Consider the following 20689-nt stretch of genomic DNA (forward strand, 5'->3'; position numbering starts at 1 on the left):
CTTTGCCAAGGACAGGGCTTTGAGGACCTGTTTTTCAACTATATAAGGTGGAGGGAGGGGTGTAAGTTAGGAGGGGATAAGGGAGTGAAAATTTTCACAAAACCTATCCGCTAGCAGGTTGGCTATCTGTGTGGGGGTCAGTGTGTGTGAAATCGTTGACCACCAGTTCTGCACATGCTTGGGTCCTACCCTTTAGGTTACATACATAGCTGTAAACAGTCTTATGGTTATCTTTGGCAATACTTGCTAGGTTTCTCTCAAAGGTACTCTTAGAGGATTTGAAAAGTTGTCTTATTTGCCTGTTAAGGCTGAGGAGGGTACATTTTCACTGTTGGGTCCTTGTCTTTGTTTTCTTGGACAGCAACCTTTTGCTTTTATTGTAGAATTTGTTGATGCTGGAAGTCCACTGTGGTAGCTTGATTTTACTTGGGGCTTTGGCTTTGCTTCTGACTGGTACAGCCAAGTTTATACACTTATGCAAGTGATTGTAGAGGGCATTAGTGTAAGCTTCGGCGTAGTTACCACTTTCAGCTTGGGGGTGGAGCTTGGAATGAATTTATACCTTCACCTAGGAGGTATAATTTGCCTTGTTGAAGTTTTTTAGTTTGATTTTACCCCTTGTGAGTTCTGGTGTTAGTTCAAAGGTGACTGATTTACATTCGGTTTTAACTAATGAGGGTCCAACAGTTGGAGCAGTGCACCTGTATGACATATTGGTGAGGACCAGATCTAGAATGTTTGTTCCTCTTTTCGGGGTATGGACAATTTGCTGCAGGGCATTTGAATTCACAAAGTCAAGGAACTTTTCTGTTAGTGAGTTTGTGCTAGAGTAAGCTTCCCAGTTGATGGTGGAATAATAGAAATTCCCCATAACCAGCGTGTTCGGTAAAATTTGGATTTTATTCAATTTGGTTAAGTAGGCCTTGTGGGTGTTGTGACCCATGGAGGGGGTCTGTAACTGGCTAGGACTTGAATGGGTATCTTATCCACTATAACCTGGACCTGGAGTAACTCCATGGAATTTATCAGTATAACTAGACGGGAGGTGATTTTATCTTTAATATAGATTGAAACACTGCCTCCTTCGGTTTTCACATGTTCATTTTGTGGTCTAAAGGTGCAGAAGGCATTGTAACCTTGCAGGGCCTGGCTACTTTCTGAGGATTTAAGCCAGATTTCTGTGAATGCACAGACATCTACATCTTCTAGTGACAGAAGTGCTTCCAGGGAGTGCGTTTTTTTAGTTTAAGGTCTTAGCATTTAGCAGCATTACCCTTATTTTGCCCTGATTGGTTAATTTCACATCAGTAATGTTGTTTTTGAGACCTTTCATGAAAAGGCACTGTGGGGGAGGCAAGAGGCTTTGCCAGCAGATACAAGACTAGGAGTGCCAGGTGCAAAACATCTCTGGCAAAGCAGCAAGGTTTGCCAACCATGGCTTCCCAGGCAGACAGGAACTGGATTCCCTTGGAATGACACCAAAACCGAAGCCAATTATTGAAATCAGTCATTTTTTGTTTATACTGTGGTATCATTCTAGGTGAGGATAGTATGCTGCTCAAGGCAAGAGACATACCTGTCTGGGACACATACTTAGAGAGCTTGACTATGCGTCTCTTTATATAGTCCAGTGAGGTACATCTCAGGTCATTCACACCAGCATGAACTATGAAAGAGTCATAACGTTACTTGTTGCTGAGAGACCTGAGTACATGCATGATTTGGCGAATCTTGACACTGGACAGGCATCTGACCGAGACTTTCTCCTTGACCAGCCTGGTGAGTGGGACATCCATCTGTCTCACTACTGAGTCTCCAATGACAAGAACACTTGTTTTTTTTGAGTGTTATGCTTTACAGACGTGGTGGGTGAGACACTGGTGTTGGTATGTGCCATGGATGCTGTGGAGACTGTGTTAGCTGTGGCAAACTTGTGTTTTGGAGGTCTCTGGTGTTTTGATAAATTTTTTGAGAGAAAATCCACGTATGTGGATTTACGTGTTTGATGCATACTATGTGTTTGAGTAGTGATATGTGTATGAGTAGGGTACTATAAGAATATGTAGTAGTGGATGAGTTGACAACCTTCTCTGTGTTACTGTTTTGAGTGAGAGAGAGCATGGATTCTAGATTCTTGGTGTAAATACATCTCTCGCACTCTGTACTAGATTGTGTTACTAGTAGAGGGTTGTTTGTGTACATGAGGCAATTGTTACACTGCCTCAAGAGACCCAAGTCTACAAGGTTGGCAGGAGAATCAAGGGTAATCCAACTGTCCATAATGCTAGGTTGAAGACTTTGTCACTAGGGTTGACTTTCTCAGAAACGATTACAGAGGAGCTCAGCGAATGGATATTTCTGTCTGGGTTTTAAGGGAAAATTTGCTGAATTTAACTGTCTGGCTTGACGGCAGTGCACAGTGCTCCATGATGTGCAAACCAGCAGAAACCTGCTCAAATGCAAGGCCTAAATAATAGAAGCTAAAACTTGAAAAAAAAACTCTAACAAAATTCAAAAGGACCAATGAGGAAGCTTATTCCAAGCCCTAGACTGGCCTCCTTTACTAGTCAGTTCCCAATCAACACAATTCTCTCACTAAAGTGCAGATAGGCCCCTTCCAATCCAAGATGGCCCGGAAGCTTGCTCAGAACAGAAAAAAAACACTACAAACGGTTCCAGAAGCAGGAGGCCTGGATCTGGACTATGATACATCTACTAGCTACCTTAGTTTTAATGGGAAACACTAGAGAATGTTTAACAGCAGGAAAATAGTAGTGAGACACTGAAAAAAAGACATTTAAAACAGCAGAAAATCAGCTAGGAGGCTCTAAAGAATAATTTAAACAGTTAACAGGTCAGTTAATTAAATACTGCTTGGCAGGAAAACCAGAGCAGGCAAAACAGATAGCTTTAAAACAGTGAGAAATACCAGTAAAATACTTAACAAACAGTGGAAAAAACAAATAAAGCTTGCTAAACAGTGAAAACAGAAATAAAAGTTGATTTTACAGGCACAGAGTAGCAGACAATTGCAGAATAACAGTGTAGTTTAGTACACAGTAAATAAATACTGTATAAAAGGGGTCTATATTAAAAGAGAGAAGTGGCAAAAGAGCGAACACTCTTTCGTCGACATGTAAAATCCGACATCTGAAAACAGCGAAGTTATGGAACAGCGATTTTTTTTCCCAGGGGAAAGAAATTACTGGCTCATTCGGGATTCTCCACTGTGGTGCAATTTTGGAGTTGGTATATTTAATTGGGGGGGGAGGAGCCCCTCACTTTATTTTGTCTGCATAATTTTTTTTTTTTTTGAACAGTGATTTTTTTCCCTGGGGAAAAAAATCGCTGTTCATAACTTTGCTGTTTTCAGACTTAAGGTTTTACATGTCAACGGAGTGTTTGCTTTTTCGTCGTTTCATTCTTTAAATATAGACCCATATAAAAGTTGGTGGCAGGCAATAAAAAAGTGCAGTAAATAGTATAAATAAGCAAAAAAAAAAAAAAAAAAGGGCAACTTATGTTTTTTTTGAGGCTCAGAAGCATCTTGTCGTCTAGTATCTCAGCTCAGAGTTGTGGCTGGTAGCCCATCTCAGTTCATCTCGGTACCAACAAGCAGAAGTCTACTCAGATGCAGGGCCTAAATATCAGAAGATAAAACCTGAAAATAAAATTCTAACAAAATTCAAAAGGACCAATGAGGATGCTTACTCCAAGCCCTAGACTGGCCTCCCTTTACTAGTCAGGTCCCAATCAACACAATTCTCTCACAAAAGTGCAGATAGCACCCTTCCAATCCAAGATGGCCTGGAAAAAATGCTCAAAACAAGCAAACCATTACAAACAGTTCCCAAAGGCCTGGATCTGGACTATACCACAGCTACTAGCTACCCTAGTTTCAGCCAGAAACACTAGAGAATGTTTAACACAGCAGAAAAATAGCAGTGTGACACTGAAAAAAATGTTTAAAAGAGCAGAAAATCAGCCAAGAGGCTCTAAAGAATGATTTAAACAGTTAACAGATCAGTTAATTAAGTCCTGGTTGGTGGGAAAACCAAAGCAGGCAGAATGGATAGCTTTAGAACAGTGAAAAATATCAGTAAATACTTAATAGACAGTGGAAACAACAATAACAAAAAGCTTGCTAAACAGTGAAAACAGCAGTAAAGTGCTGTTTCAAGACTTATGGAACTGGAAGCTCAGTGTTATTGCTCATGACTCTGAATTTGATGGTCCGAGATTCTTTTCTGACATCTGGACCCTGACTGCATAAAATTTGTGTGTTGCCTGTTTTGATTTCTTTCACCAGGCTGTGTAATTTCCTTAAAATGAATCTGGTATCCCCAGTAATTGAGGTTTTGGTTCAATGGGATTAACCCTGTTAGCAAACTGAAATAAAAACAAATAAAAAAAAAAAAAGTTATTAAAATTTTGACCATTGTTAATTTTTTTTCAAACACCTTTATTGAATTATCACTTGTGACACAGGGAAATTTACATTCATACAAAAGTAATCACACTGTAATTAACACTGAATGTTATCAAAGTGTATGTATCTGTATATATTGGAAGAACGGGATCATGAAATCATTTTATAGTATGGTGGAAGAGGAGAGTTAGGTTCACAGAAAAAAACGAAAGCAGAGCAAAATGTGAAACTGAGCTCTGTACTAATTCTAGACTGTGTTCTACTAACATATCTACTTTGAAATCATGAAGTACACATCCCTACATTAAGTGGATAAATTGGTGGATGCGTGATAGCAAGTTATATCTGTATTAAAAATATTTTATGTCAGTTGGAGTATACCCAGGGATCTGTTACAGTCCCTTTCCTGTTTAATACACTTTGGGCTGTAATATAAACTTTGAGTAATATATATGGGTGGCAAAATTAGTTGTTCCTGCCAAGCCAGCTAGACTGGCAATAATAGCTAATGAACAATTAAACATACAGAAGTATTGGGCTAACTGTTTAAAAAAGCAACAATGTGGACTATAGTAGCAAAACAAAAAAAAGGTAAAGTCATGCACCTGTGTCATCTCTTGCCGTTATGCTAATGAAATAGCTATTGTATTCAAGAAGAGTTTGAATGTACAGGAGGAGACTGAAAAATAGTGGGGATGGGAGGGTGATAATATGATTAGGCTTAATGGAAAGGACAAGGAAGAAGCTGTGGAATGTATGCTTTAAGCAGAGATGGGGCAGACTTTTACACAGACTTTTTTAGCCTGTAATATGATAGAGTAATGCACGAAGTGGCTCTAACTGGGGTAGGTCGAAGACAGAAAAAAAGCAGGAAAGAGGTGAAGAGAATTATGGAGTAAGAAGGATAGGTAAATATCTGGAGGGAATTGCACAAATAAAATAGAAAATACACTTTCACCAGACACAGGGCATACCAAGTAAGCAGGCTGGATTAGTTTTTTTTTTAAACACCTTTATTGAATTGTCACTTGTGACAGGCAAACTTACATTTATGTAAACGTAAACAGACCTTATTAAGAAGTTCCCATTCACAAACATTATACATCACCTATATTATTATATGTCATATAAGCAAAGTAACATTACATAAAGTGTTCAGTTCCTGCATTGTCTTATACCTCGTACTCCTACTGTTTCCAAGGATCACACTAAACTGTTTTTTTTATCTCTCTTACAGTATTCACTACTTCAATTACACTTGGTTTAGATTTGGATTTCCATTTTCTATTAATTTTTTTTTTTTTTTGGCAGCTACCAGAATTAAACTTAATAAGGCCTTACTATGTCTAGGCAAGTCAGGTCCTGTGTCCCAGCTCAAAATAAAAAGTTCCTTGATTACACTCATTTGATTGCCCAGTATTGCTGGCAGAATACTCTATAAGGAATTTTTTAAGTCTTCCAACCTGCTATACAACCAAAACATATGTCTCCAGTTACTTCTTTCTTCCCCATCACACCGTCAACATTTGCTGTATACTTGAGGAAAAATTCTTTGGAGTCTGCTTGGGGGAATAAAATCACCTATATGGGAGCTGTATGTATGTCCTCCTATTGTTTCTTTGTAAATGGCATATCTACTATTTCTTCCCAATCTTTTCTGACCTCTTCTGTTTGATTCCAATAGTCATCATGCAATATTTTATATGTCCTACTAATTATCCCTTTTTAACAGAAGATTCTGTTCTAGATTCCATTAAAAACTCAACCAATGCAGGGCTTTCAGTTTGGATTCTCCCAGGCTGGATTAGTTCTTGACATGTTGAGTGATAAGGGAGAAGTGTATTGTGACTGTGAAGAATGACTATAGAAAAACAGCAAGACAGCTGAAAAGAATGGGAGTAGAGATCACACTGCTAATGATAGGAGGAAGCGTTGAAAAAGAGCATAAGAAACGGGGGGGGGGGAGAACATAAGAGGCACAGCTCAAGAAGGTGGTTCGGTGGCAGAGAAGATGGTCTGTGTATGCACTTAGGCAAAACGGTAAAATAACATGAATTGACAAAACTGAGGGAAAGTGGAAGGAGGAAGAAGGTTGGGAGGCAGACAGAGAAACACAAGCAGAGGCAATAAGAGTGGCCAGAAAGACCAAACGTCTGCTGAACGTATGGCATCAGCAGTTTAGAATTATCTGCAGATACATCATTCCAGACAAGCTGGAAACTGAGGGGAAGATCAAAAAGATGAACACTGGAGATGCTGGGAAGCTTGAGCAGAAATAATTCACGTTTTGCTGGTCTGAGTGAGCCAAAAGACCGTGGAGCAAGTTCAAAGGTTCATAGGTAAGCACTAGGCTAGCTGCCCTTGTGGGTCATTTTAAACCTAGCTAATTTCCCTTTTGGTGTTTGAGGTAACCTGTCTCATTTGATATTAGACTGGCCTTACCCATCCCATGACTGATAATTATATGTTTCCCTAGTAAGAATAACTGAGATTATACCATAGATAATTTGAGGGGACCCCATGCATGGGATAAAGCATTTAGAAGCTGCCACTGCCCATTAGAAGTACAGAGGGCAGTCATGGGGTACATTTTCTGTTTCTCATCTGTAGTTGTGCATAAATATGGACAGGGATGAGCTTTGTTTTACATGGATGTGGAGTCTGTTCCAGAGCAATGGTATCCTCTGTGAGATAAATCTGTCCCACCAAACTGTTCTGTTGATGTCACAGAAGCGGTTTAAATCCCTAGGCTGAATATTCTTGATGCCATTTGACTTGCTGATGTGCAGTAAATCTGTCAGTACTGGGTCAGAGGATGCATTGTATGCTAGACACAGGTCATCTCTTAGCAGTCTGTAGGATATATATATATAGTGACAGGGCTTTGAGTCAGTCCATGTATGACATATTGTTTAGTCAGTCCATGTATGACATATTGTTTAGTCAGTCCATGTATGACATATTGTTTAGTCAGTCCATGTATGACATATTGTTTAGTCTTGTGTCCTTTTAGTAAGATATCTCTGTGGGAGTTCCATTTCTTGCATGTGCCTGGACAGACACATGCTAAAGGGTATTATATGAAAAGACTGTCCTAATGAGGGCTGTGTAAAGGGAACAATTACATTCCTAGATCTAGAGAAAATTCCATTATTTATAAGTTGTGCGATATAGAAGGACTTTCTTATGATACTGGATACATGGTGATCAAATGTTAGGTCACTGTCCATATAAGTTCCCGAATTGTGAACACTTTGTGGTCAACTCTTAGGGGTGAATTGTCAGTGTGGTAGTTCCCTAGGGTAGATGACTTCCCAGAGGATACAGTAATGCATTTTTTGGCATTCAGTTTCAGTTTGTGATATTGATACCAGTTATTTATTTGGAAAAACCTTCCTGTGGGATGGATAAGTCATTTAGAGATTCAATTAATGTTCCTAGCTTGCAGTTATCTATAAACTTAGTTAGCCATAACCTATCTGTGAGCGAATTGTGAAGTGTTGAGGAAATGTTGTTCGTCTTTTCGGCTTTTCCCGGTTAAGGATCCCCACAGCGGAACCCCGGTCCGCTAATGATTGGCAGTAGATTTTGTATGGTGCCGAGTTGCCAGCCCGATGCCCACCCTTCAGTGACGGCACACCCATTCACGCATGTCTTTCGGAGGCCACTCAATCGCGGGGAGGGCATGCAGACTCCATACAGAAGGTTCTCCAGCTGTGAATTAAACAGGAGAACCTCTTGCTTTGAGGTAACAACGCTACCACTGTCCTACCGCGGCAAAGAAACTTATGAGAGAAAAGTAGATGATGGATAGCAATTGTGCATATTCTAGCTAAATACAAGGTAGGATAAAATAGGCAAAAGTAGTTCAGAAATGCTTATTCGGTAAACTGGTGATCTAGAGCTTTAGACCAGCAAACTGGAAAGGGATTAGAACGAATGTAGAGCAGGATGTGCAATGGTTTAATCTAGCCCACTCTCAAAAAAAGTTACACAAGGAGAACACATGAAAAAAAATGGGAGGTAGACTGAAGGAGTGGGCGGAAGAATAAGATTGGAGATAGACCTGATTCACTGATGGATTGTGTGAATCAAAATCTTTGAAAACTACTTTCATTGAAAAATACATTTTTTTGCTCCCCTGCAATCCTATGCTCCCCCGACATGGGGGTCCCCTTCACATGGTCGACATTTCATAAAGTGGAAGACTATATGGCTGAGACCATGTGATCGACTTTCAAAATGTCGACCATGCAGAACGGGCATCTCCATACAGTGCGGAATGGAAAGATTTCCATCTTGCACACTGTAGTGTGATCTCGGAGTTGGTATATTTAAGTTCCATGGGGTGTGTGTTTGTGGGAGGTACAGGGGGGCTTACCCCCCTGCTAGCAATGTGAAGGTAAGTGATTGTTGTGTTTTTTTTTTTTTTTTTTTTTTTTATACATTATCAGCATTTCGAAATTCGATCATATGGTCATGGCCATATGGTCTTCAACTTTATGAAATGTTGACCATGTACAGTAGACCACACACACAGCAGTGATTGCCATGAGGGACGTCACAGATTTCCATCTTGAAAAATAGGTTCCAGAGGGTGAGGGGGAAGATGCAAATTAGAAGAAGCAGTAGATGGGGGAGATGGTAAAGTGCAAGTAGAAGCGTAGGAAACATAAGCAAAGGAGAGAGGAGGTAGGAAGGGCATAATTAGGAGGCAAATGGAATTGTAAGTAATGATTTTCTGTAATATTAGACATATTTAGCCAAGACTGAGACACTTATTGGAATACATGTACATGCACCTGTGTTTTGAAAAGATCAATAAAGTCATGTATAAAAAAATATATTTATTTTATCATGCAGTCTAATAGTCAGAAAATGTTTATTTATGAGTATGGGGAATAAACAATGTGAGATTTATTTCCAAATTATTGATATCATGAATGCATGTTCAGTTTTTGATCATTTGATTTGTCAAGGCATTACTGATAAAGGGTGAATATGGATCAGGTAATGTTTGGTCTCATGACTTAAAAAGATTTAATGTGGCAGTTGATCAGAAGTCTATCACATTCAGATAAATTCTGTAATAATATCAGTAGCGCATGTTTGATGGAAATTCTATTAGTTTTGCAGAGTAGATTCAAGAAGAAATTAAACTCTATGGAGAAAATAGCTGTCCTGAAGAAATTTACAAGTTAAGCATGTCATAAAAATGGGTGAGATTTCTCTGACAGATTGTTCTGGCCAAGAACTGATGTAATGTCTTGGAGACTGTTGCTGTCTAGGAAGGCAGCCAGCCTTTCCCTCAGGCTTCCCTGTGTGATGTTTTCTATCAATGATTTTAAGCAAATGGAGCTGTAGTTCCCTGGATTTTAAACTTCCCATTATGCATGGGTATGACAGGTGCTGGGTAACCACCTAAAATGTTGGGACCTGCTTCAGCAAGTCTCAAAATATGGAGACTGAATGGCCAAAAAACTGGACTTGCATGATGTGTGGCAGTCTTGGAGTTAGTATATCTAAGTCTGGGATGGCGTGGAGGGCTTCACCCAACATCGGGGTGGTGTAGGGTGGGTGCCACCTGCAAAAAACAAGTTTAAAAGAGAATAGCAATGTTTGATATTCACTCTTCTGCTGGGTTTTATTTTTATTTTCCATTATATCGGCCCATGGCATTATAAGTGCTGACATTTCAAAAGGGATCCCAGCTGCAGCATTTTCAGTCCTCAGACACATCTGCAATGGCCATTGATCCAATGAAACTTCCATTAAAGGATTTTCTAGCAAGTGACAAGATTCTGGAGGACCCTGGGAAACCGCTTACTCATCCCTGTATTTTATTTTCCCTTAGAGAAGCTTGCTCCCTGTCAGTCTCCAATCTCTGTGAATTGGTATCTGATCACTGTTTCTCTTGCTCTTCCCTCCCTCTCTCACTCTCTCTCTCTCTGTCTATGTCTGCCAGTCTGACTCCCTCCCCTCACTTTCCTTCATAAAGACTGCTCCAAATCTTTCATTAAAAACCTCTGCTTTTTTCTATTCTTTTGTAATCCGTCTCTTATCATTGCCCAGTCTGACCAAGTATGTTTCTCCTTTACTTACTTCTGCTCTATAACTAAAATGCCTTTGTTGTCTCTCGTGAACTTTTCTTCCATCAACGTTGTCTTTTTGTAGCCTCCTTGTACTGTGCCTCTTCCATGTCCTCACACCCAGACTTCCATGTCTTGTATGCCATGCCTGTTTATTCTAATTGCAAGCCTCACATTTCTCTGTAGCCACAAAGTTTTCTTTTTTTTTTTTGCTTTTTCCTCAAGCATTGTCTACAACCTGGAATACTGTATCCCTGTCCAACATGTACTTATTTAATTTGTCTTCAGTTCCCTAATGCATTTGTGACGCTCTCTCTGTCTCTTTCTCCAACTTCATCATAATATATACCCATGAAATCCCACACAATTGTCTTAGTGTTCTTATTTTTCTCCCCAAGTGTAAACAATGCAGTAGCATGATCTGTATTAGTTAATGATGCTTTCGCAACAGTGTTATCTTCTCAGCTTGGCTCCATGGTGCAGGAGATGGACCTCTTAACTGAAAACAAGGCAACCAGATTTTGATTAGTGGCAATGGCACTGGGAGAGCCAGACAGGGTAGGAGAGATGTGAAGGGACAAGGCCCACTTGCCTCTCCCAGGGAAAGGGTGGGTTTACATGCACTTGGAGGCAGACGGGGTGAGGCATTCTTACTGGTGAAGACTGGATAGACCACCACTTGTGGTTGAAGGGAGGGGCTGGGCTGGTTGGATAGAACACCCCTTTGCAGAAAGGAGGGATGTTCTCTACATTCAGCTCATTGCATGTCCCTTCTGCGTGTCTCACCAAGCGCACAGTAAAAGAGGGAAAAACCTTGAACCATTCTAGATGGCTGCCTAGATGATAACTCCTCCTCTTTGATGACTCACACCTGGTAAGGAATGCATGGGCTGATGGACTTGAGAGAGTTCAGCAGGTAGCAGTGCAAAAATTGCAAAAAAAAAAAATCCTGTTTGGTATAGTCCTGCATCTTTGTCTGTATCCCTTATGGTACAATGCCTCAGTCAGCTGTGATTATCTTTTTGTACTGATGCTTAGACTCTCTTAGCTTGGTCCTGGAACCCCCACCCTTAGCTTGGTCCTGGAACCCCCACCCTCAGCTTGGTCCTGGAACCCCCACCCTCAGGGCTTCTACTCTATTCCTTCCTTCCTGCTTCTTTATTCTGTCCTCTAGTGTCCCATCTTCCTGTCCTGATGGGACTGGAGACCAGCAGTGTATCAAGACAGAAGCATTTTGCTCTTCCTCCATAGCTTCTGTGGTGCTTATCCTACATTCTGACCATAGCCACTTCCTCACCCCTCATGTAGTGATGTTTTTCCTTCTCTCTGGTCTCAGATTTAATGCCCTTCTTTATGCAGATCTCCATTTTCACCCCCCCCCCCATCATTTCTGAACAGCTTGTACCCGTTGACCTACATTCCTCATCCTATCTTGTCATTCTGTCACATTTCTGTGATACCAGCACTGTCCACCCTCTCCTCCTAATTCACTGCCAATAGCTCTACCATCTTAACAAAAATCAACAGTAATAATATCCAGCGAAGCATCTGGGTATCCCTATGCAGCTCATCTGAACCTGCTTTCTGCTACCTCAACTGTTTCTTTTGACAAATCATTGATGCTTTATTCATTATGACATGCTCTACCCTTCCAACTTGGTAGCTGCCTTTGTCACATCTTCCCATATCATGCTTACTGTTAATCTTAAAACCAGTATCACTGCATTCTGGTCTTCAGTGCCTTCTTTGTCAAGATTGTTAATACCCCTTGATGATCAATTCCTCAGTCACCAAAAACATCTTCTGTCTCCATACAGTATCTCTCAGGGCATCTAGTTTTTGCTTTGTTTTTATCTCTTCTATTTAGAATCTTTCTCCTTTAAGTATGACTATCCTCAGCCCTTACTACTCCCTTTGCTGTTTACCTCAGCTCATGTGATACTTTTCATCTCTTTTTGTATCCATTCAGTCTGCATTCTCTAGCTGGGTGCCCATTTGTATTCACTTTCTTTCTGCTCTTCTTGCCTTATTCTGCATGTTCTCCACTGGCTCTGTCTTTCCTTTATCCCTTGTCAATACTGTCTGCACCTACCCCTTTACAGTAGCTTCCTTCTCTTTGTCTTTTCTTTCATGAATGCATCTCCCACTGACTCCCTTTTCTTCACTTTTTGTCACACCACTTCCATGTATGGCTCTGATATCATCTGCCCATGGCCAGTTGCCCTTTGCCTTTCTCCTCCCTATTTCCATCCATCCAGTCCTGTCTGCCTAACCCCATAATCATCACCTTCAGTTATACCAGTACAGTACCCCTTTTTACTTAACTAGCCTCCTTGCTGCCATTTCTAGCTCTCATATTCTGCCTTCAATTTTTCCCACTTTCTTGCAGATCCTATATCCTCTGCCACTCCATAAGTAATTCAAAGGTTTACAAAATTTGCTAAATATGAATAAAAACTCAAAATATGAACAACTGTACCTCAGCTGAAGTGTCCGTAGGTCAAACTTGTCCATAGCATCGTGTCTACTCTACTCTGCTTCATTTAGGATGCTTAATCCCATCTGTATATCTTGGACAAAACAAATACTGACCTTCATTTTCAGGTTTGTAGTCTGAGTGAGTCATTAAAATGGTCTGTCACAGTGAGTTCTACAAGTCCTTTATTGTGCTCCTTCTATAATAACGATGTTAGTTAGCTGCCAGTTAAAGATGATTCAGTAATGTCCTGATGTTCTTAAAGTCTCAGTTCTTTCTTCCCAGCTTTATAAAGTCCTTTTAGCAGACTGATCTTGTAGGTTTCTGCAGACATTCCTCCAGAGCAGGGGACTGGACTGAGTTGCAGTTTCAGGCTTTTTAACACTTTTATTAAATAACCATTTAAAACACAGGCAAACATGCTCTTGATTTATAGATTAATTGGGATTGTGCTGTGGTGTTAGAATTCATAGCAGGGTTTTCTTCTGTGTTAAAAAAAAACATACAAAATACATACTGAAATGTATTTCTAGGATCAAAGTTAATGTTTTGAATTCTGTTTACTAAATCAAGCTGAGGGAAGGGAAACCTAGTTAAATAAACAAATGTGAAGATGAACTCAGAGTCATGAAAAAAGAAACAGGATATGGTGAAAGTTAATTTTTGAGAGAGATCTTGCATGTATTTGCGATATTGAAAAGTATGGCATATGGGAAAGGGAATATTTTTTGTTGGGACTAAATGCAATGAGTCAGGTGAGGTGAGGCTGGACTGGCTGTAAGTGGCAGAGCAAATAACAGCCGGTCGTATGGAGGGTAGTCTTTATTCATATTTAAGGGTATTCCTAGTAATGCTGATACCAAAAGCTGAATCCTTATACTAGACCATATTTAAATTGAATGAACGAGAAAGTAAAGGTAAAAATATTGGCTATGGTGTCACTAAACTGATGCACAAAGTTTGAGTTGCTCTGTAACCTGGTTGCATTCACTGAATTAGGTCTGACTAATGTCATAGATACTTTTTTACATAGTGGGTAAAGCCCTTCTCACTGACCATGCAGGGGAGTTCACACACTATTACCCATTAACTGGTGCATTTAAGTCCAAGATTACAAAACCTCAGGGCAAGTTGTAAAATATTTCGGTCATTAATCAAGCCTGACCACTTGAGCATTTCTGAAGAGTGATTAATTGAAACAGTAGAATGTGGAGAACATTAATTATTAATATTAACTGAACACCGCTGTCTAGTATTTGTAAAGCAATGCAACTGTAACCCAGAGAATGGATCTAAAGCACATTGTTGACCAGCACTATATGTAAAACACCAGGAAATGTGACTTAATCTGTCATTTAACTGCTAAAAGAAAAGAAAGAGAGGAGAAATGTCCTGAACAAAGCGTCATGTAGGATAACTGTAGTTGGCAATTTTCATCATGGGCATGAAACAGTGGGCAATATGAGAGGTCCATTGGAGTATGGAGGTGTTCCCAGCTGTACTTCTGGAGACACATGTACATTTGGCAACCTCAGAACGAGAGAATCAGTGGGGAAGGAGTTGATTTCCATAGGTAAAGGCTAACTATATCATTTCAGGAGATTAGGCAAGGGTCTATGCACTAACATCAACCAGGGAAATGGTGTCACAGGGAGTCCTTATTTAGTGGAAGCCATCCCTGACAGATGTGCTGGAGAGAACAAGTGTGGAAGCATCCGTGTATACCAACTGTTAGTATGATTACTTCCAGCTGGTGGTGGTAAGGGAGACATGCTGAATACATTTAAATATCCCCAGTCATAGTCATTCATTGGTGTGGGCCCTTGGGCCTTACCACTTACAGCTGTAGATGTGCCGGTGTTTGTATGGTAAATGGGGCACATGCAGTTAAAGGGTGCTGTTGGAATGGCAAGCTCATGAATAATACAGAAAACGAATGCTAGGGACACGACAGAAGGAAAAAGGAAGTATGCAAATAATAGTAAAATTAAACACTGAATCGAACAAGAGCCAACATCTGACCACATACTGCCTTATTCTGCTAAGAAGGGTGAGTGAAGTTTCTTGCTACATGTAGTTCTGAAGCAGTCATTCTGTCAAATACAAGTTATAACATTTTATATGTTCAAGTTACAGCAAACAGTATTACTTTTTCATTTCATGATAGTTATAGTTTGTATTCATTTATATGTATATATATATATATGTGTATATATTTATTTTGTAGCAGCCACTTGTTCAAGTGACCATGTGGTGTATTGGTGAATATGGAGACCTTCTTCTATCGGGACAATGTGAGGAAACAGAACCTATTCAGGTAAGGAAGAGGCCATCATAAAACATTTTACGCATGAAAAAAATCTAAGCATCGTCATCAATTGTTAAAAGGCAGGAGTATCATAACTTTGCAACTGGTGCTCAAGAGGCATGGCTAATATCCCTGTCAGAGGACATGCAGCAAATCTTCTAGAGGCCCTGACAGATATTCAGGCCACATCTAGACAGCAAACAATGTGCAAGACTTTTCCATGCTTGAGTTTTAAGCTTAACATTCAAGCCCATTCACTTAATTGGGTCATTTGTTTTCTTTTGTCTTTCTTTCTTTCTTGGCCACATTGCTAAATTAGTTTTAGCCCTGCCAAGTATTCATGGGACCTTTGTGTCTGTATGGACTCCGGACTATGTACAAATCAGAATTTTAATTAGTAATTTGCACTTCTTGCACTTGGTTGCTGGTTTCTTCTGAAAAGATTTCTGAATTGTCTGTCACATCTTAAAGAAAAGCTGTAGCAGCAGGGAATTTTAAACATTATGAACTGACAAGTATTGCAAGATAAAATTAGGCTGCTGGCTATGTATTTTTTTAAGATGAAATGCAGTTCCCAGCAAGCCTGTCAAATTTGTTACTCAGGAATACTGGACAAAGCTAAAAATAATGGGGAACAAAGGCCCCAAATCAGGAACAATTTTTAAATATTATTCTAATTCACTTAAACATAGTACAACAAAGAGCTTTGCATCAGCGTGCATTTTCTGAATGATAAGAGGTATGAAACTTTAATGTTTGGCATTATTGACTGACTGTAATTCTCAGTAGTTTACCAGAAAATCAAAAATGTTATGAGGGATGGGGCAAAAATTTAAAGAAAAATCAGAAACAGTTGAGAGGTATATTTCTTAATCTATGCATACTAAACGGTGTAGGTTACTTCGCTTTTGTTTTATTCAACCAGCAGGAGGTTTCATATCTGTAGGGCATCAGGTGCATTATACTCAAATTCTAGTGATTTGTTTATTTACATCTTCGTAGTGAATATTATTTATCCTGCCTATATTATGAAAGCATATTGAATCACAAGAAATTCAGTACGAGAAAACCAAGTGTTATTATTTTGCCATTTTTTAAACATCTATTAACTGGGTGAGCAGACTGGACAGAAGTTTCAGGGGTGACCTGGGAGCTCTGTCTGGTCAAGTGACTTGATTAGAATTGCACAGCAGACAAATGGAAGTAGCTCTTTAACACTTAGGAGCCTTAATTCTCTGTGGTAAGTGCCTATTGCATAATCATTTATTGATCTTTCACAATGTATCTAAAGTATATCTCTATGCTGCTGGCTAGGTGCAGGGAACAACTACACATACCAGGTCAATACTGTAAGTTTCCAATGAAAAGCATATTAAAGCATATTAAGTTTAAAAAGTCAACAAACGTTCCCGAGAGTTTGTTGTATCCATACATGTCTAAAACCCATCAGTTTTCCATGACAAAAATGGAGGGCAATTCAAGAGTTCACGGGCTTCTAACTTTTAAATTGTGCATTTAGAGTTCTGGATGCTGCTAGATTGAAATTCACCAGCTGAAAGTGTGTAGTTGTAGATACAATGAGGTAGTGTTTACTGTTAAACTTGTTTTGCATATCAATTATTACTACACCATCACCCATCGCATTGAGTTATTTGCATGACTCCTAGCGTCACATCAGCTGCATTCTGCTCCGTGGCTTTCTTACCCACGTCCATCCGAGCCTGAGTAAGAGTGACCGACACTCTGAAGAAAGAAAGTTGTATAGAAATGGAATAAGGTACATTCCATTTTTCTTTCTCCAACTGGACTTGCTTTAAGAATAGTTGCAGTTTGTTCTTTTCAAACTTTATTGCAAGCATTCACTCTCATTACTGACTGCATTATGTGATGAAAAAGGCAGTCGTTATGCCCTTCCTGCTGCATTTTAAGTATTCAATACCCAATGTTAAATATACTTCAGTAAACAGAAAAGGCTCATCACAGGTGTTGTTGTGTCAGTATTGAAGCAGATCATCCACTTGCATTAAGAAACTGTAAGTAGAATTTCAGAGGTATTGTTATAAAGAGGGGCAAAAATGTTTCAAGATTATACTCTTTGGACCTCAAAATACATGGACACAGCCATAGTAGATGTGAACTGGAAGTGACAGGACAGATCACTGTCAGTTTGCAAACCACTCAGTAGCTGTTAGGCAGCCTTTACCCTCAACCAGTTTGATGCTTTCAGTGAGAAACTGAAGAACAGTCTCCCAGTGGCCCTTCCAAAAAAGATCATTTTCACTTATAAAGATTTGAGTGACAAAAAAATCTCATCAAGGATCTTCATGAGAGCAGATAGGTGCTCTCTAATCCTGTAGTAGCATTGTTCTACAAAAATACAACACAGTAAACAATTCTCCAACACACTGATGATTGCACCTTGTGTGAGTAGCCTTCCTTTGATTTCTTTTTATTGTGGATTAGGGAGTCAGTATTGACTCATATTATGTGAGAAATCAGTACACTGCAGTGGGTTTTTGTCACTTTTCTTCATTGCTGTATGCTGTGGCGTTTATATATATAGGTATATATGTAGGTAAGGGGGGAGTGCAGGGCGGTGCCCTCACATGAAGAAGTGCAGGAGGACTTACTGCTCTGTAAAAAACATTTTTTTTTTTTGCTTTTTTAGCATTTTCTTCTCAATACAGACATCTTGACATGGTATAGCTCATTTTAAGGTGGCTTGACTAAATATAGGTAAACCCACAATAAATAATGTGTAACCATGTTCCAGTTTGGAAAGATCAGTCCAGAACTAGTGATTAAAAATAGATTGAAAGAGGTGGATAGAGCAGGTGGTAACATTTGTGCTGATGTTTATTTGCTTGTGTGACATCCCTGCACTGACCCAGTAATCAGGGAGCCTCAGTCCTCACCACTAGCACCAGTGAGGGATGTACACATTAGGAGGATTATAAGTACACACACAGTAAAGTGCAATTTCCCTTAAGAGCACACAGGGATCACAGTCAATCTGGGGCTGGTTTCTGCCTCTTTCTCCAGATCTTCAATAAGACTCCCCACTGGCACAGCTATAGGATTAAGATCTCAGTTGAGTGGCCAAGCTAAGAGCTCCAGCAACCTCTCTGTCCAACCAGTGCTTTGTGTCCCTGCCCAAGTAGCTGACACTAACACACTTTGAGATGTAATTGATATACAAACACACACACACACACACACCTGGGAAAGGATGGCACAAGTTTACTAGCTATGCACCCTTCTGCCCAGATTATAAGATAGTACCAGCTGCCATCAGCCACCCTTAGTTATCAGCTACTATAAGGCCCTTACCAAAGGGTGTCCAATACTACTGTGTAATGTTACTATTATCCAAATAGTAAGTGTGACCAAGACTTTAAAGGCTATTTAGGAGTGGCCTGTACAGTGTCACCAGATACATATGCAAATACTCTAAGAACTTAAGTATCTCTAAACATATCAGCCACAATTAAAATGTTTAACTATATTTAATAATAAATAGTACACGAACAAACAATACTCAAACAATACAGTAACTACAGAATGACAGAAAATATTTTAAAACAACATTGCAGGACAGTCTCAAATAAATACAGAAAACATCTAAATTAATCTTTACTATATTCCTATCTATATCTAAGAGAGATTACTGTACCCTGATTACTTACTATTAGCAAGGCAAGTGATGATGAGAAGATGTTTCCAGGTCCAAAGACAAATACTAAATGCACAGACTCACTGTCTGAAATAGTTCTTAAATTAAAAATACACATTACTGTTGGGTTATCTGGGATGACATCACTCTTTGTCACCTGCCTTCAGTTCCCAGGCTAACAGAAGCTTAAATGTAACACTTCTCTGTGAAAAATAATTATCTTTCAGATGTGCAGCTGCTAGGAAGTCACAGAGCAATAAAAACACTTTACATTTGAAACCTAGTAATTATTTCTGTTTCAAGACAATAGGAAAAACTTCTAGCTGTAGACATCCTGTCTTCTTGCTGTATTAACTAACTTTATAGCACATTGTAAAATAATTTCCACTTATTTTCTTGAAAGATTTCAAGTTAACTCTGTATGTTCCAACTTCTACTATTAAAACATACATTTGCATAGGTATACATCTCTGTTCTTTTCCAGTAGCATACACTGTGGTTACATTCTTGAAGCTCACTACATAACATACAGTTCAACACACACTTCTGCACCAGTAGTTTAATATACACATAACATGTAGTTCTCTTGCATTTGTAAGACAAGCATATGAATCATATTAATGTTCACAAATGACACACGACTATCCACAAAATTCCAGATAGCTGGATGGCAGTGTCACAGCTTGATACACTGATATCTGTACCATTTTGTTTTAATTTGCATGGCAGTGAAATACTGGAGAAGTAAGGAAGTTTAACTGCAAGTGTCCAGCAGCAAGAGTTATTGCTACTGATTGTATGGAAAGTCATCTCAGTAAGATGGGAAGGATCTGAACAAAATATCATAGAAGCAGGAGTTCAGCTGTTGCTGCAAGTGATCCATTCAGAAGTTATTTTATTAGGAAGGGTATGGTATTTAATACCAAAACTGTAAGAAGGTATGTTTGGTGCAGAATTAACCATTGAATTACATTTTTTTCCTTTAAAAATAGACCATGACCAAAAAACCTGATGATTTATAGATAGGCAGATTTGTCATGTTCCATTAGAGAGGAAAAGCAGTTTAGACAGGCCAGCCACCTTGTACTACATTCACAAGTACCTTACTAAGGAGGGTTTAATGCCTTTGGATAACAACAATTGTAATCTGGAAGTGAAGGAACTGGTTTTAACAGATTCCTTACTGGAAAAATGGCTCATGAACCTCCTAGAGTATAAGATCAGCCACATTTATCATATTCTTTTAGAGAAGAAAACAGTTCAGATGTCATCCATCTTGTCTTCATGAATTGCTCAATAAGAAGAGTATGGTGCCTTTATATAGCAAGGAATGGACTCTGAAACCAAAGGAAGGTGATGTTAATATACTGTAAACTGGAAGAGTGGTCCCTGAACCTCATGGAAGGAAAACTAGTTAAAAAAAGTATTTAGAATTCTTAGATGGTGAAGGTTGATGGATAGTGACACTAGAGGAGATCACAAGCCACAGTCAAAAAATGAGTATGTAGGCAGAAACAGCACCTGAGAGGATTCTGGTGTAGGAGATTGTGATACGTTTTGACTCTGTTATCCAGATTTGTTTTTGAGTATTCAATGCAGCTGTACGAGTGACTTGTGAGAAGATTTTGATGATGTCTGTAATTCCTGAGTATTACCATATCAGCAGATTTGATATTAATTAGTCAACCAGGATTCAAATCATCCAAGAGTAGCT

The 20689-nt window shown here is 39.3% G+C and overlaps 1 protein-coding gene across 1 annotated transcript in view; it reads left to right on the forward strand.

The window, feature by feature from the left end:
- Positions 1 to 20689, forward strand: part of LOC122790635 (AP-1 complex subunit gamma-1-like) — a 700858-nt gene that overhangs the window by 637605 nt on the left and 42564 nt on the right. The window contains exon 15 of the mRNA XM_044058159.1: positions 15222 to 15311. Within this exon, the coding sequence (XP_043914094.1) occupies positions 15222 to 15311 (90 nt within the window). The remainder of the gene's footprint in view (positions 1 to 15221; positions 15312 to 20689) is intronic.

This window comes from Protopterus annectens, chromosome 16.part0 (assembly GCF_019279795.1).
Source record: "Protopterus annectens isolate FY-2018-M chromosome 16.part0, PAN1.0, whole genome shotgun sequence".
In the NCBI taxonomy this organism is placed as follows: Eukaryota; Metazoa; Chordata; order Ceratodontiformes; family Protopteridae; genus Protopterus; species Protopterus annectens.